The sequence below is a fragment of the Leptonotus elevatus genome, chromosome 12 (genome assembly GCF_054856555.1).
Source record: "Leptonotus elevatus isolate MCC_2025b chromosome 12, RoL_Lele_1.0, whole genome shotgun sequence".
In the NCBI taxonomy this organism is placed as follows: Eukaryota; Metazoa; Chordata; class Actinopteri; order Syngnathiformes; family Syngnathidae; genus Leptonotus; species Leptonotus elevatus.
In genome coordinates, this window is record NC_141250.1 from 14879680 (window position 1) to 14898657 (window position 18978).

The 18978-nt window shown below is 37.2% G+C and overlaps 1 protein-coding gene across 3 annotated transcripts in view; it reads right to left on the bottom strand.

Moving 5' to 3' along the window:
- Positions 1–18978, bottom strand: part of LOC147164717 (ephrin type-A receptor 6-like) — a 110116-nt gene that overhangs the window by 15754 nt on the left and 75384 nt on the right. For all 3 annotated transcript variants that reach the window (XM_086092075.1, XM_086092072.1, XM_086092073.1), the window contains exons 6-8: positions 4156–4277; positions 3576–3738; positions 786–894 (exon numbers count right to left, since the gene is read on the bottom strand). In XM_086092075.1, coding sequence (XP_085948201.1) covers positions 786–894; positions 3576–3738; positions 4156–4277 — 394 coding nt within the window. The remainder of the gene's footprint in view (positions 1–785; positions 895–3575; positions 3739–4155; positions 4278–18978) is intronic.

Consider the following 18978-nt stretch of genomic DNA (forward strand, 5'->3'; position numbering starts at 1 on the left):
GTTTTTTCTGCCACTCGACGAACCCCTTCTACGCTGGGTGGACAACTTTCAGTTAAAAATATCCACCATCAAGCTCATATGGGCCAAAATTGCGAGTGGTTCTCCAAGTCGCTTCAAAATTACTCTGACTTTTCGTCACTTGCCCAAAAGACTACTTAAATAGCACTTTTTTTCATTTTTTTTAATTAATGAGAAGAGCAGTGTGGCCAGTAGAACAAGCCATGTACTTTTGTAATCAACTGATTTCCCTTCTGATTTTAGAGGCGTTTGAAGTACCGAACTCTTTTAATGGGAGGAGCTTGGAGGGGGGAGCTTGGAGGCGGGGAGAAAATCAAAATCAAAATCAAATGATGTCATTTTCAACTCGTAACATCTGCATGAGTTCAAAAGCTCTTTGCATGTTAGCAGCTCCATGGCTCATATTCAAGTGTGTCATGATTACTCAGAACAGACCCAGGACAACACGACGTTGGTGTGTAAAAAATTTTATGTAGAAAAAGTTATGCGAAGGTGTATTTATGACTTGTGCAGAAGAATTTGAACACATATAAAAAAACTGTTATAAAACTCATACTGGATTCTAAAGTGGAGCGAAGACTAACATTTGATTTTTGGCATAAAACTCATAAGAACGTATTCAGTATATACTAGAGCTCATGTCTTGTGATAATAAAACTAGGATTTGTCACTATTGTCTAGTCTTTCTTCTATTTATAAAAAAAAAAAGGGTTTGTACTGCATATATGGTGCACAAATTGAAGTCAGGGGCAGTAAAGTCATCTTACCTTCCAGTAATGAGGAGGAAGAGGGTGAGGATGACGAGAAGGGTAAAGCCGCCCACTGCTGCCGTAACGATGACCAAAACCTGACCTTGGTCGGAGGCCAGGTCTGATGCTAGAGGTGATACATTTTAGGTTAGGAAAAAATGCAGCAAAGGAAGAAATATAGAAGACGGGTCAAATCAAGATGTAGGTGAATAGAGAAAATGGGATTTTGGGCAGGATGACAGGGGGGAAAAAAATCATCATCATCAAAAATACGTCATTGGAAATGAATCATAGATCTTTTCCCCGAAGGTACCATAAATAGACCATTTTGTTCCTCCATAGGGAGATATAGAGATGTTTGATCAGTTCTTTGTGATGCAAAAAGCCCTCCATCAGTCCTTTTACTGGAATGATTCGTAGGCCTGATTCAGTTTAATTAATATTATTCATTCATTAAATTGTGATTTAGTCCATAATCATTTGGTTAAATTGGACCCATTTGATATTCATGATTTCCCCCATTTTCGGTGTCTTGTCACGCAGCTGACATAGGCCAGATAATTGAAAGATGATTGGTATTACCCAACTTATTTCGATCATATTTCATGCTTAATGAATATGAATTGCAGATCAGGGTGCTTGGTCACACGCCCTACGAGGGAGGGCCATGTGACTTGAAAATTTTGAATTTTTTTGACTGTATAAACTGCTAAACAAAGATATCCAGCATGGCAAGATTGAAATTGAGGTTACATAAAAACAATAGAAAAAATGCTAAATCCCGTATCAATATTACAGTAGGGAAATTGAATTATGACACAGTATCATGAGCAACTGGAGTCAAACCTGCAATTTTTCCATTGCTTGACAGCCACTCAACCGCCTCAGCCAGGACGCCCTATATTACAGCCATTACTGACCACTCAGAGGGAATCTAAGTGGCCACGCCAGACTACTGTCACAGCTTCACATATTCTTCACACCGGTGAGGATGTGGCGGACTGATGCGGCCATAATGAGGTGTGCGTGTGAGAAGACAATGACATTGAGGTGAGGACAGAATGAAGGATGAGGAAACAGGACGACAGCGGCGCGATAAAGACAAATACGACTGAGAGGGAAGAGGTAGATGTGACAAAGACTGATGGAAAAACAAAAGTATGAGTCTCTGACTGGCAGACGGGCTGACAGAGACAGAGCGAGCGACAGGGGGGCAAATCTGCTTTCGCTCTCAGATAAAAGGCCAGGAAGTACAAAGGCTTGGCCAAGCGCTGTATGATCCACAGATAAAGCCTTGCACTGCAGTTTCGGATGAGGAGGAGAACGCCACTGGGAGAAAGCCACTGTGTCAAATCACCCCCTCAACAATGCCTGACCCCGCACAAAAGGGCAGCTGGACTCTTTGTATTTTATGATTAGAATTGCAATAAAGCTGTTGCGTTGTCTTAAAAAGACACAAACAAATATCGATTTCAAATACACTAAACATCAAGGCTGTATCGTCACACGCCTTTGCCCACTGTATTCAATTTGTCGATCGATAGAACAGCAACAATCCTGACATTTACAAGCTTTTTAGTCCTCATGAGTAACTATGATGTAATCATATAAATTGATACCGGTTTATAGAGCGCTTGTGGTTTCGATGTTGCAAAAGCAAACACATGCATAATTACAGGAGGGCTGTCAGTGGTGGAGGAAAAAAAAAATTTTGTTCAAATTTTGAAAACTTGAACCAGTGGTCCCTGGAGAAGTGGGTATTTAAAAAAAAAAATCTATTTATTTATTTATTTTTAAATAGTTTAGAAACAGTGAGAAATGGTGAGAAAGAAAAATATGTCATTTGTTCTTGCTCACAGTAATAAAATCATCACGACTTGATTAAGAGTTATAGTTGTAGTTATTACTCCTAACACAAACAGCCCGAAATACTGTAAAACGTATTTATCATGAGACGAATACACAGAATAAATAATGTTGTAAAACAAAATGTAGTAAACAATGAACACAAATAGTGAAAACTAGGCACTATTAGACCTCAATATTGTTTTAAGTATTTGTCCCCATTCTTGTGTTTTTCTCCAGGGATTGAACCCACACCATGAGCAAATTTCTGGTAAGTGAACGTAAAGCGCTTCCATTGAGTTAAACCCCTCAATTGACCACACTCATTTTCCCAATACTACAGTATTTGAAGGATTATTTTCCCCGACATGTCCCACCCTACTCATTAGCTCATCAGTCCTCATGCCTCAAGTTACGGCTTCACCATCCTTGAGTAAAAAATAGGTAATCTGTCTCGCTGAAAAATATGTGGGTATACATCCTATACTTGGACTACACTCCTGACTTGAACCTACCAAAATAAGCACAGGAATTTAACAATAAGCTACAGACCAATTAATCATGGCATCTAGTTAAGCAAATTAAAGCACATTTGTTTTTTGCATTTGGGATTACAATTTGAGATGTAAAGTACGAGTCCTTAATGTTGTCAGTTACTATGCAGTTACTATCATCCTGTATTTGTCACCCATATTTTGTCATATAGGTTTTTATTCTGTCATTTAGAATTGAACGTAGTCCTAGGTTGGAGTTACCGTGTACCCTGGGAGTCAAAATTGACCAAAACAAACTTTGTTCTGTTATAAGTAAAAACTGCACTTCCCAAAGAACACGTTATCAGTTCAATGGAATTATTAAATAAAGCACCTGATGTGTCAAGTTGAATGAATGCTACCAAGGTTTTTACACCCAAACAAACACACAAAAGTTCACGTTATTGGACTGAAGAATATGATAACTTACAATTTCCAGTAGTTTTATATTCATATCTGGTGGCGTAGGAGCTGTATCCAGATGGCGTGCGGATGCGAACACTGAAGACGTACCAGGTGGCTGGTTTCAAGCCTGTGATGATCACACTAGGATCCTTGGTGCTCGTGGAAGAATAACTCAACTGTTCATGTTCCTATGTTGGAAAGACGGTGACTTGATCAAGGTTTTTGAACAAAGATTGTTTACGCGGCAATGTATAAGCGCTGTCTGTCCCCATGTCTATTAATACCCTACAGGCAATGTTGCACAAAAAACATTTTTAATTTCCAGTTAACATAATGAGCTCATTGAAATTCAAAACCATTTCTTCTGTGTGAGATGGGCAGAGTCCATTTTCAATACTGACTTAAGATACTGCATATGCTTCATTTCTTAACCAAAGGTAAACAAATAAATAAATGATCTGTGCTCTTCATACGACTAAAAATTGTGTATTGATAAAACAAAAATAGGACTTCTTAAATAGCCAGCCAAAATATTTGTCTGATCCTGGCTACTGAGTGTTTTTATTTTTATTTATTTTTTTACTGGTGCCGGACCAACACAGTACCTTCTCATAGTATTTGATCTCGTAGTCGAGGATGGGCAATGTTGCTTCCTTGGGCTGCTGCCAGGAGAGAGCGATGCTGTTGGGAGAGGCCCAGTCCTTCTTCAGAGACCCCAGTGAGGGACCTGGTTCAATACAACAAATTCACATAATTCAATGCACTGTTCATGAGATTCGCACCAGAACTTTGCTGCATAAAAAATATATATTTTTGGTATTCTTATCTCATTAAACCCAAAAATGTAAAAATATATATTTTTAATACTTATTCCTGCACTCCCCAAATTTTTTTATTTTTATTTTTTTAAAATGCTAGAGCATACAGAAGGCTTTGATACAGTTTCTGACATGAAAATGTAGCTTAATGGTAGTTCTTACAACAAAAAGAAACGGCCAGCAGGTGGCAGCAGAGTATACGAGATCAGCCACGGCCATGTTGCAACAAGCTTTTTTCCCCAGTGTTTTCAACAGGTTTGTGAATAATGAAGAAACTTGCTGCAAACAGATACAAATATACTTTTGAAAGAGGTGAAAGAGGAGTCTCTAATCTTTCTTTTGGTAGGTTCCACGTTTTCATTCTGTGGACCTTGCGAAATCAGTCAAAATCCAACAAAACAGCCGGGAGCGAAGGGGGTTGCTTCAGTGAAAATGGCTGCGAGTGAATGAGGTATTCATTTCAATGAAAAATCATGACATACCAGGCAAAACTGTTTCAGTACAAATATACGCGGGATTTTAATGTACTACGGACGGACATAAATATGCGGCTGACATAGGTGCGACGACATGATACACAAATGGTTGATTAACGAAACATCTGTCCAATCAGTATCACATCCATGCACGCACTCGATGAGAGTACATCATAATAAGCTTGAGTCCTTCTAATCTACTGGGAAAACGGTTGCGTATAGATATACACAGCATTTCTTTAGAATCCTGTTAGATCACTTAGTTATAATTGAAAACAAGCGGCGGAAGATGCATCTTCTTTTCCTGTACTAAATTGCATTTGCTTTGTTCAATGATTTTTTTTTTTGGGCTGGGTAAATAATTGTACTCAGCTCCCAGGAGAGGTCCGCAGATGTAGCTGTCCTGAGAGTCATTATTATATATTACACACGGTGTTACACAGCCGACTCATTATGTGGATATAAAAGGTGGGCTTGCTTTTCTCTAGGGTATTCCAAGTGAAAGATGACACGCTACATAGGGAGAATCTTTTATTTTTAGAGGAACGCTAGAGTTTCCCAGTTCCATAGCGATGCTGGTTATAATGGCAAGGATGCTCGGAGTTCAAGGGGAAAAAATGAGGGATCATTGCTGAATGTTTGAGGTTTTGATCTTGAGCTTGAAGACCTGGGGTTTTGAAAACTGGCTAAGACCAGATGAGAACTGCAGGGCTTTGAGCTTGTTAAACAGGTGCCCAGAGACTCACTGCTGGTGATCTGAGCTCAAAGTGACCACCTTTGATTCTTTCATCCATCGGTCTTCCTTCCCCAACCGTTACACTTTTACTTAATTGGGAGAATGAGGTTATTTCTAGGGGTGTCAGGCGATTAAAATATTTCATAATTAATCGCATGGCTTCAATAGCCAACTCACGATTAATCGCAAATTTTATATCTGTTCTAAATGTACAATAAAAAGTTTTCATACTCTTAACATAAAAGTGGAAAAATGTTAAAGTAATAGAAATATATCATTTCGTAATGATTCATAAAATTGAGTTAAAATTAAAAAAAAAAAGTACTGGACTGTAAAAAAAGAGTGTGAGATTTGTGTTGAGGTCATTATCTGCCACTAAATAAAATAATAATTGCATTTGTAAGACTGTTTGACAGCTCAGTGCAATTTTCATTTCATATTCAGCTATCTAATCTTTAACATGCACTTGTGAAATTGTGCACATTTTTAAAATTGTAAAATACAACATGACCCCATTCTCCACAAACATATGCATTATTATTAAATGTATTACTGCTAAATTTTGACGTGGACGTGTCTGCTGCATTGCGACGGGAATTTCCCCTGTACATGTTTTCCAAGTAAGTAAGTAAGTAAAGTCATTCATCGTGCGTAAAAAAAAAAGTGGGAACTTTAAATTAACTCAAAATGAACGCACTAATTTTGACACCCCTAGTTATTTCATTTCGTAACATCGTCACTCATTGTACAACAGATTAGGTCCTAACGTACCAACAATTGAAATGAGCCCAGTTGATTGCAAGTGACGATTTTCAACAATTTCATTTCATGTTGCAAACATGAGTACACACCAAAATTGGTTTTATGTTCAAATACAGATTGTAATGACTTATTTTTAAATTTACTGACAAGATGCAAATAAAGAGCACATAGAGGCCATGACCCTAGACTTATAAAATAGCAAACGGAACACAAAATCTAACAGAAATATAAAAAAAAAGTCCAGATAAGACGATGACAGTGATCACCAACATAAGATTAATGGGTGTAGCTATTTTATGCTCAATAACACTCCCGCCAGCACACTCAAAGTGTAGCACGTGTGAGAATAAGAAATGACGGAGCATCTTGATGCATTTACATCTTTCTAGATGTTATCAATTTATAGAACCTCTCTCATATTGCATTTATTCCTCAGTGGGAAATAAAATTCATCATATCTGGTCTGAATGTGTCTGGCGAATAACAGGGTTTAAGGCGGCAAGATGGTTGGCATCTCGGGCTGGTATATTGGTCCTGACAGAAAGCAATAAACAAACCAAACACAATATTCCTCCTCGCTCAGAGATTCCAATTAGCTTGCGAGTGCTAAATGCAGACATACACTCAGACATACTTCTCAGCCAAATATACTCTTACTGAACTAACTAAGTCCCCATTGATTGTTTAGATGCCACTAAATGCCCTCCATCTGAAACTAAGCTCTCTTAATTGGTGCCAATAATTTGGCCACTGAATTATTGGCCAACTTCATCTAAGAATGAACTCTTCATCGAGACATCTTGACAAACCGTGCCAGAATCACATATATGGTCTCTTATGGGGGATCGTCAACAGTACATTAATGTCACATAATGGATGGTCATAGCTCAGTTTCAGCTTTAGTGTGATTTTCTTCCAAAATAAATTCATGAACAGGTACTGCGTGAATAAAAACATAACAGTTATGTGTACACATTAAGAAAGAATAACACAACAAGTATGTATGCTAATGTTTAGCCGGCTAATGAACATTATATTAAATTGTGAAGGAATCGATAAAGCCCATCTAGGTAGTGTATCAACACCTTTTGTCGTTGTTGGCTTCTGACAGTACAGTATGCTAGCACGAAGGAAGATTGCAAACTTGGACATTGGTCCGGAGAGGCGAGGTTAGCTTAGCGTTAGCTAGCTGGTACAACAGAACACAGATGGATTTGTAACTTTACCAAAAGCAACAAAAAAAATAAAATAAGTTATCCTATATTAAAAAACGAAAACGAAAACCTTTTCATCGGTTGACATGGCTGTATTAGCGCCACATACAGTCTTGGTACACTCCGCTATATGATCAAAAAAGTGAACATGAGGCTCAGTAAAGCGCTTTGGATAACATATAGTGTAGTAAAGCTCCATATAAGTGTGCTCCATTGATCATTATGATCAAATTGAATTATCTTTTTTTTTGGACTTTGATGTGGTTTTCGCCCAAGTACAATTAGTAACTCATTCGAGTTGATTCAGGACTAAATGGGAATCAAATATGCAAACGCAGAAGTGATACTATACGTGTTAATTGGCAAATGCAGAGATGTGAAAGTTTCACTTTGAGGAACGGAACACAAGGCAGCTGTCTCTAATGATTGTGTATTATTAGAGCTGCAGCACGAAACCTGCCAGAGGACATCACTACCTCTATGAGAAGCAGGAGCATCGGAAAGCCATTAGAAACACCAGTCAATTACAATGCCCAATGGATAGATTTTGCAGTCAAGCGTGGTTAAGCTCAACATAAACTAATGGGGAGTCTTTAAATGAGCTTGACCTGCATATGATTTTAATTAGCTTTCCTGCCCCAAAGGCTTCCATTAACGATAAAAAAAAAATAAAAAAAAATCAATAGAGCCGCTATTGATGCAGTGCGAGAGTTTAAACGATGTCCGAACCCTTCACTGATTCACTGTTGATAGAAAGAACGTGTGAGCAGAAATCAGCACGACGCACTATTGTTATTGCCATATTGATAATGTCTGTCTGTCTGCTTCAGGTTTGTCCCAAACGAAACTTTAATAATCTTCAAGGGTGTAAATATGTGTATATGTGTGTGCTGGGCTAACGTACAATAATACATTTATGTCACCCTTATATTTGATTTAATGCATATTATTTAAGTTTAATAGCTTAGACACCTCTAAGCCAGTTAGATCCAGTTCTCATATGTTCCCATTGGGCAATACAAATCACATCATTCAGGTGAATTTTTTTAGTATTTTTAGAAATTTGGTCAAACATTATCTGTGCAGTCTGGTAAATAACCCCAGATTTGGAAGTAAAGCCGATAAATAAAATGCACAAAAAAAATGCTTTGGTTTGGTGGGTAGGAAAAGAAAGTGAGATTTAACACCGTCCTCACAGGTCAAAAACAAGGTTTTCTTTTCCCTTAAGTCATCCATGAAGGTTAAGCTTGTGCAAGCATTTCTGTCGACTGTCAGTAAGCAGTTCCTCTCTAAAAATACCCCCCCCCCCCCTTCTAGATCTCATCATAAACTTCAAACCTCTCCCAAAACTGTCATATTGTCATTACATTTTGCAGTGTGAAAACTGCAAGCTAAAAACTTTTCTCGTGTCCTCCTGCATCCTGGGCATCGATAACTTACTTTTAGAGTGGTGCCCAATTGCTGTGTGTTAGCACAATGTCTGAAGAGCCTTTATAAAGCTCCAGATATTACACCATCCTAAGCTTCCTAATGGAAACAATTGTTGGTTTTAATAGTGATTTGACCTTGTCAAAAAGAACTAAAGAAGCTACAGTATATATCATAAATCCAATCCCTTGTGTATTCTTGCCAACTCACCAAAAAACAAACCACTCGGGTTAGGGTTAGTAATGTCTCAAAAAAAAGTTTGGCTGATATTAAAAATAATAAATAAATAAGAGCATCACTGCCATCTACTGTAGTGGATGTGCAATTACACTTGATTTTTGTAAATAAAAACAAACAAAAAAACATGTATGTTTCCCAGGGTCCCCCCCTGGCATCACTATTTGAGAATAATTTGATTAATACTACTGACATAAATATTCCAAGAATACACTTATTCTCCTATAAAGCAACAACCACGAACAACAATATATCTACCAAATATGTCTGCCGTTGAAAGCAATCCACAAGAGAATAATTGGCTGTGACCCCAGTGACACTAGCGAGCTGTCAAGTGGATCAAAACTGGGACAGTTTCTTGCACACCTGCAGTCCCCTCCTGCTGTGGTGGCGGTCTCAAAGATGACCGTGAAGGGAAGCTTCTTATATTATTTTGACCTTGCAGATGGCCACCACAACAGCCATCTAAACAACTGATTATGCAGTATGTACATGCGACGTACGGGAAGCTTACAGGTAATTAAAATCAAGTTTACACAATCAACAAATCAGGAAAGCTGGTGCGTAAAAATACAAGAAACTCATTCACTGCCATTAATGGCTATAAACGTCAAAAATTCATTTGAACTATTTCTATTAGCTTAACATTTGATTTCTACTTTTGTTAACGAGAGTATAAAAACCTAGATTTTTTTCTGTACATTTAGAACAGATATAAAATTTGTGATTGATCGTGAGTTAACTAGTGAAGTCATACGATTAATTACGATTAAAAATTTGAATCGCCTGATGCCCTTAACTTTTCATTTTTTCATAAAAAAAGAAAAGTTTATTAAAAATTAAGGGCGTCAGGCGATTATTTTTTTTAAAAATCATAATTAATCGAATTACTTCACTAGTTAACTCACGATTAATCACAAATTTTATATCTGTTCTAAATGTACAATAATTTTTTCTAGGTTTTTAATACTCTTGTTAACCAAAGTGGAAAAATGTTAAACTAATAGAAATAGTTAAAATACATTTTTGACCTTTATAGCCGTCAATGGCAGTGAATGAGTTAACTATTGAAGTTATGCGATTAATTACAATAAAAAATTTATGAGAGACGATTATTAAAAACTAGGGGCGTCTGGCGATTAATTTTTTTAATCATAATTAATCGCATGACTTCGATAGTTAACTCACAATTAATCACACATTTTATATCTGTTCTAAATGTACAATAAAAAAAATTCTAGGTTTTCATACTCTTGTTAACAAAAGTAGAAATCAAATGTTAAACTAATAGAAATAGTTCAAATGATTTTTGATGTTTATAACCGTCAATGGCAGTGAATGAGTTAAAAGCAGACTTTGACTTGAAAAACCTTAATGCAACAGCTCTTGTCAGATTAAGTCTGCTCGCCAGCCTTTTACACTCCAGGGTCTCCCTCGCCTCTAATAAAGTCCCAGTATGCCGCTGATCTCTCTTGTTCCCATTTAATGGGGATGTGGAGAAGAAATGACATGTGGGAAAGGCCAGTAAAGCGGACCGATGCTAGCCCGCCATGATCAATACTCATTTGTCCACCACCTTGCTTTCCCCAAAAGGTAATTAATGAGAAGAAGCAAAGTATTTGGCTACTGACAGCTGACTTGCTAACACCAAGTTCATATTGTAATGCCACTATTTTAAATACTTGTTTTTGTTTTTCTTACTCTCTGAAATGGAGGAAATTAAAATGTTTAGGTAATCTCAATCAAAAGTAATAGCAAACAGGACATTAGCCATTTCCATATTGTGCTGTCTTCATAAAAATACGTTTAAATTTAAGTAATTAGTTCATTGAGTTTTAAATACACATCCAATATATTTGATTTAAAATCCAAAGGAAATGTGTTTAGCTCAGACCATCACACAAATCAAAGCCTTCAATTTTGAAGCAAAATGACGAGCGTAGAAACCCTATAATCCACGAATCCCTTTCCATCAACAGGAAATGGTTAAGATTTCTTTATTATGTTTGACATTCTCTCTGATGTAATTTAAATGGCCACAGACAGAGCAAACGCGAACTTAGCATCAAAGTACGTCTCTGATAAAAAGGGGCCGGCAGCCAGCGCGGTGGGGATTGCATACAGTATCATAAGAGCAGCCTCTTATAGAAGCCATTGCAGACTTGCTGCAGCAGAACACACAGCAGGTAGGCAGGCAATGCATTCCTGTGGAGCTGATTTCCAACAGGGCAATCTGCACACAGCCCTGCTGTCAAAGACCTCTTTTCTTTGGTTGAAATAGTACCTGCTATATACAATACAGTACATACAATATAAAGTATATTATTTTCTGGGGGGAAAAAACTTCATGCTGTGGCAAAGTCCAGACTTTTACCAAGGAGAAAAAACAACCTTTTCACAGTTTCAATAGCAATTGATGAGAACGTTTAAGTTGATTATACTGTCTAAATAAAGGTAAATTCCACCAAGTAGTTGCGTCTTTCGGCTCGTTTGGCACATTTTTGGACCAGCTGTTCTCCCTGATACAACCACTCTTTTTTTGTAAATCTAGAATTTGATAAACTATTGTATAGGCATGGGCGAGTACCAATACCAGGTATTGCCTTATTTTAAGGTATCAGTACTTGTGACGGTGACCGATACGAGTATCAGCCGCCCTTTAGTGGCCGTTTTACAATCAGGCACTATCCATCCATGGCTTATTCTTCACAATGGTCGCAGATTTCACTTTGTGCCATCTTTCTTTCCTTTGATCCTTCCTCTGGTCTCATGACAACTTCACAACTGTGGCGGGATTCTGAAGTATCCGGTAAAGGTGAAGAAAATGGGATTTTTAATAGGTTTCAGGTGAATTAAAGAGCACAAACTCACATGCACAGGCGCACTCACCCCCCCCCCCCCCTCACACACACACACAAAGAGAGAGAGAGCAACAATGATGACATGTTGACTAACATAATATTAAACAATACTGAGCTCTCTCTCAAAAAACAAACAAACAAGGGTTGCAGGGTAATCAGCAACTAGAAATTAGAGGATTAGAAAATTGCCATTCATTTCATGCAATTTTAAGGAAAAATACCTCTTTTACCACCAATAACGTCAATTGACGTCAACTATTTTTTTTTTCTCAACAGGCAGTGTAACGTCTTGTGCAGCGCTCCTTTTGTGAATGGGTGAAAAAATCACAAAACAGCCACTAACTATAGCCAGCAGATGGCAGCATTGAATTTCTTTCCAATGGGCTCCCGGTAGTACCAAATTACATGAAAACATGGCGGATCTTAGGAAATAAACGTTTTCAAGGATGACGTGAATGAATAAAGCCTTTATTTATTTTTTGTACAAACATACTTTTTTTTTTTCTAATGAAAGAATAGATTTGCTTTCATGTGGTATCCACCATGTTTATGTAGTCATAGCACACATTATTCTGTTTGCCTTGAGAGATTAGTTAAAATGCTCTGTCGGGGTTGTTCTTTGGATAACATTTGGCAGTAAAAGAGACACTATATTGAGATTTATGGGTCTTTCTTTAAAATGATTGGGGTTATTAGTGAAAATGAAGTGTACACTTCTTGAAAAACGAATGTTGAGATATGAGTACAAAATAAAAATCAATGAGATGCGATTGTGTTCGTCAAAGGGTGTTAAATGTAAGCAATTTGAGGTGTCTTTACGTTTGAGCGACAGCCATTATGGTTTGAGGCTAATACAGCTTCAATTAGGAGCGACAAAAGCCCCGCTGCAGTCTATTTATCTAACGTTCACAAGACAATGTGCCGCATTCTTAGGAGGAAATTCAACCCAAAGATTGAAGAGGAGGATTGAGGTGTGGCTTGAGACGGCGAAACTTCAGAGAACATCCGTCAGCTGTGCGGAACAATGAATCCAATCACTCTGCATTAATGAGCCAATGCTTAAAATAGTTCCTGCTGTGAGGTGAAGTCAGGGGAAATTATCTTTGCAGGGGGAAGCCTACTGATAAAAGTCTGGGCATAAATCATTTTGTGAGGTAGAAACAGCTAATCTGGTTTCTTTCAAAACTCCCCACCTGTTCTGAACACTGCTGAATAGCAATCCTGGGGGGAGGGGGGGGGGGGGTCAGGTACTCGTTATGCTGACTGGCGAAACAGTGTAGGTGCAAGGAGCTCAGAGGACCACACATGATACAACTTGAAGGAAGTCCAGTAGTCCACTCTTGCAACCCTACTGTAATGCTTAACACATACAGGAAGGGGGGGAAAAAAATCTATTAACAAAATAAGGTCACTGTCCTTTATCTTGATTTTCCTCTGCTGATAAACAGATAACCCTTTTTTTTTTGTCCCTAAAAGTTTGTGCCAACTGTTTGACTTTGCTCACCTAATCTGATGGGACACATGATAATCAGTTGGGTATTTGTGTGCTGCAACTTGAATTTTAATAAACAGCAAGAAGCCCAACGTAGATAAAGGCTTCCCTCCCAGGCGGTTGCTGTGCTAATTTATCTCCTTTCACATCAGTTTTCCTCCAGATTTTCCTGCCTTCTCAAGTCTACAAACTTGATCAAAATCTTGCTAAAAACATTTTCTAATTTAAATTACTCACTCCATAGCTTTATTATTATTTTTAAAGTGAGTATTATCAACAGGTCGTCAACAGATGAGAAAAGGTGCTGAAGGGCAGGAAATGGGTAGGGGGCAACAGATGCCCCAGGTCAAACGTGTTCCCGTGGGATGAGCACCTAAACACACCTGCCAACATGTACAGCGAGCCAACACCTGCTAACATATCACAGTTGCATAAATTTATTACGTTTGCACAAACATGCACACACACACTCACATAAACATTTTGCACAGTACGCTGCAGTGCTAGTCGTAGTGGCTACCACTTAGAAAAGCAGATTTCCTTTTCTTTTTCTTTTTTTTTTTTAATGGTGTCATGACTGGAGGTTTTTGTGGTGCCGCAGGGAAAGAGGGAGTAATCTAAAAAAAAAAAAAAAGGACAAAAATTTGGCCTAAGTATAAATATATATATTTTTTTAGAGCATGGGGGCAATATTCCAAGAAAAAAAACCTCACAAATTTGAGACTAGAAATTACCAAATTGATGAGTTTTTTTTCTTGGAATATTGCCCCCACGCTCTAAAAATATACCTTTATACATGGCCTAAATACGCTGTCATACAAACAAGATACAGTAATAATAATAATAATGCAATATATATATATATATATATATATATATATATATATATATATATAGAGGCGACACTCAAGGACACCGCACAATTTTAAAAACGATTTAAATAAAAACATCTGAAAACAAAATACAAATACAATGAAAAAAAAAAATACTAAGAAGGACCAAAAAAAAAAAAAAAAGTTTAGTAGATGTGTGACAGTAACAGAACCAACACCGAACCAGTGAAACTGAAAGAAACCAGAGAACTAATACTGCCCCCTTATGGTATCAAAATTATGGTAAATAGTATACCACGTCGTCGAGTAGAACATTGCACATGACCGCCCCCTCATGTCGTATTTTCCACTGGACAACTGGGAATTTATTTTGATAAACAAGTTTTCGAGAGAACTTTTCAAGTCAGGATTCGTGAATGGCAAGAAATATTAACACTTATAAGGGCATTGTCTTCCGCTAGCAGGTTGTTTTACAATCTACACAATTATGTAACATACACAATTAAATGTCCTGTCCTTTACAACTCATTATTTGCCCCTAATTGTTCGGTTTTACGAGGAAAGACGATGTCAGGTGTCCTGTGTATTTTGTTGCTAAAACAACAAACGCACATGAACAGAACTCAATGGGAATTCGAGTGATAAGGTCCATTTTTCCCATAGCACGTGAAGGCAGGGTAAATCCAAGCATACTGACAAGACAACGAGCTACACCTGGCCAAGACATGAGTGCCTGAGGGAGCTGATTGGTAGACACAAAACAGGAGAACAGGTGGATATGAAAATCTAACGAGTAAGACAAGACATGATCAAGGAACACAAGAACACATGACAAAAAAAAACGAAATATCACGTAAACAACGAAAACGCAGATCCTGATCCTGTGACCGTTTTAGATTCTCAAACATTTGACCAGCCCAAAATGTTTGACTGACAGCTGGGAAGCTTACACCTTACTTACACATTCAAGATGGTGGATGCGTGCTGCCCCAATCTTGATGTGACAGTTGCCGAGGTGTTTACAGTCAAATGAGATACGAACAAGGAAGACATAGAAGGACAGCACTGACTGATTAGGGTTGTCACACCATTGAGTGATGCCTCCCCCCGCTCGACCTCCTTCACCCCTTCGTTAAAGCACCTGTTTTGCGGGTTGTACAACAAACCTGATTTTAATTAAAATTGGCTCTGTAGAAATGAGACTTTGTTCCTCTATTTTGATCTTATCGCTATAACCGTAAATGATTGAAACATTCAATACGCTCTGGAATAGTGCTGTCACTATTGAATATTTTTTTTAGAATTGATTAATCTAGCGATTAATCAACTAATTGGATTCATTTGAATTTTGCATAAAAGTGTATTACAAAAGCATAAACCCCCCCCCCCTGACTACGGTTTATTAACCAGTGATTTATTTCAAGATTAGGCCATTTGTGTAAACACATAGGAGATTGTTGCGGCATTACAATACAATGTGTACCCTAATCCCCCACCAAACAGACAAAAGATCTTGAATTTTTTACTTCGTATTCATATAGCGATTAAAAAAAAGGGGGATTGATGTTGTACTATGTTACCAAAGTAAAAACAGATGTTTGCAAATGTCTTATGTTGATTAAACACAGAAGATAATCAGCCTTCTTTCATGAACGACTACATAAATCAGAATTTTAAATAAAAAAATGGCTCCAAGCAATTACTTGATTATTAAAATATTACTTGTCAATTAATTTGAGTAATTTTGACAGCTCTACTCTAAAACAAAGCATGCATAGACTTCCAGCATGTCCGCCATGGGCGTGTCCAGAGGTGTGTGATGTCACGGCAAAATTAAAAAAAGGAATTACTTGCAGAATTTCACTATTTGCTCCAAGACTCAGTCCTTATAAATAAACACATAAACACAAAGTCAAAGAGCTTTTCAGAGTAGTAAAACGAAATCCAAATGACAAAAAATAAATACTGCTAGACAATTTTATATTTCTGTACAAATTGAGAAGCAATACAACACGTATGCACTAGCCTGTAAGAAAATAAGTAAGTAGACATTTTTTTATAGGCAAACCAAAAAAGCCAACACAAAAAGCCATTGAATCATTTGTAATCGACTTTCTGTCCATGCCCCCATTCACAAAGGTTCTGTGACCCACTTTTGGAAAACTAACACTAATAAAATGTTATGCATGTGTCTGAAAATTGAGGTTGATGAGAAATATTAGACTCCTTGATCCCCTGTTCCGTCTGGGTCCGCTCTTCCCGTCTATTAAACCTTTGCATTTCAGGGTTATCAACACGTCTTCTCTTCCCCGCACCCTTTCTCTCTCACTTCTTCCAGCGCCGTCGGCAGTACCCGGGTTGTGATCCAATCACAGACTAGCTGCAGCAATCACTGTCCGCTGATTGGTTTTTATAATCCTCGCTCGGGATCTCAGATGGGTGAGAATCAGCGGGCTGGGAAGCGCGGCGGTGAAAACAGTCATATTGATGCGTTTGCTCCCACTTTCTCACACAAAGACGCGTTGCTTTTTTCTATTGCCTTTACATGCTGGAGCTTTCATTCTGTCTCCAGAAGCACTTGATGAAAGTGTTTGGGGGATAAAAATGATTTGGAAAAGATGACATTCAACCTCAAGTTCAGTGTCCAAAATAAATTATGTATTCGGATCTTTTGTGGGCACGCATACAAAAATTGCTTGTGACATCTTAAGGACGGTTCACTCTGTTCTTTAATCCACCACTCAACATCTGTATTAGATTGTAATAAATCCAATAATGTTAGTTGCATTAATTTGGCCAAATAAAATTTATTTTTTGGGTATTTATTTATATTTCTTTAATACTTTCTTAATTGATATACCTATTGTGAATAATTAACAAAATAATATTGTAAATAATAAAACAAAAATATAAGTAAGATAAAAAAAAATAAAAAATTCTTCACTGAACAAGTGGTTAATTAATTTGAATTAAACACTTTATACATCATGACAACAACGAAAATAAATTATATTATTAAATATGCATATTTTACATACACTACTTTTTTTTTAACCTTATCTACTCTAATGAGCTGGCCCATCTGATTGTTGTAGGGTCATGTTGCCTCATTGTTGATTAAGGTATTTTAAACATATTTAAAATCATGTTTCTAATTATCTTAGAACATTTCTTTAAAGGTTTGCTGTCAAATGTTTTAACATTGTCAATGTATGTTCTGTCAAACGATAACATTTTGTAATCAGATTAATCACATCTTAGAATTTTGATTAATCACGATTAATCGCTTAATTAAAAAGGTTTTTTATTAATATTTTTTGCCCGCCAAATTTAAAGAGCACCTGTTATGGGTTAATTCTTTCGACATGTAATGTTATGAGGACGTCTTACATTTTTGGGGATCCACTGCACACGCTCAACCTCCTCTTTTTCTAATCAGTTAATTACTTGCATCATTTAAAATGGGAAAAAAATGACCCCAATATTTTGACATGAACAAATATTCTGAAAGTCATACGCAATTATTTATTAAATGCTTTACTTTAATGCATGCAGTTATGTTTATTGCTGAAACACAACCTGTGCTACTTTTACTGTAACCATCCACTGCCAGTTAAAGGATCATCTGCAGTCAAAACTAATGGTGTGATTAATCTGAGTTAATACATGATTCATGTGATCATTCTTAATTAATTAGTTAACGCTTTAACGTTGACACCACCATGTAAGCTACTTTTGTTTTCTTCTAACTGTTGAGTTTGTTGCTTTCCTTGTGTAAAGCACATCGAGTTGCATGAAATGCGCTATAGTAATAAACTTGCCTTGCCTTGCCTAAAACAAACAAACAAAAAACCTTTACAGCTACCACAGCTTCCACTTTCATCTAAAGAATTTCCACAAGTGTGTCTCACAAATTTTGCCCGTTAGTGATTACTGATGTCAGCAGCGGAAAGTGCCGGCTCACAATGTCATGGGAACTAATGGGCCTCCAACAAAATCATATATATATATATATATATATATATACAGTATATGTACAAAGCCCAGAATCCCAGATCAATATGATGTGCTTCGTAGTATTTAAATACACACAGACGGCCAGAGATGAAGATCTGTTTTCCGAGGCGGGATATTGTAGCAATTATCACAAGTATTTTATCTGCCTTGCAACCTTAACCTGAAATCTTATTACAAGGTCTGTCTATTATCCTTCCTCTGAAAATTCACAATTTACCATGTGCGCAAAAATCAATGTACCTTTTTTTTTTTTGTAGATAAATAATAGTGTGACATTTTTCATTTCAGTGAATGTCCTGCATTGCATTGTGGGATTTGTATGCTGGCAATGTCCCCAGTGCTTTTATGGCCTACTGAAGCATTTCCTCTTAAATCACGAACATTTCATGCATCATTAGCTCCACTAAGGTCGTGGACATGTTTTTACCGTGTAGTTTATTAGATTATTAGCTTGGGTCCTGGAACCAATATCTTTCATGCTGCCTCTTGCATTATTGAATCCTAATTTCTGAATGCACTATTGGGGTCTTTGGGTGTCACGTTGTGCCTCATAC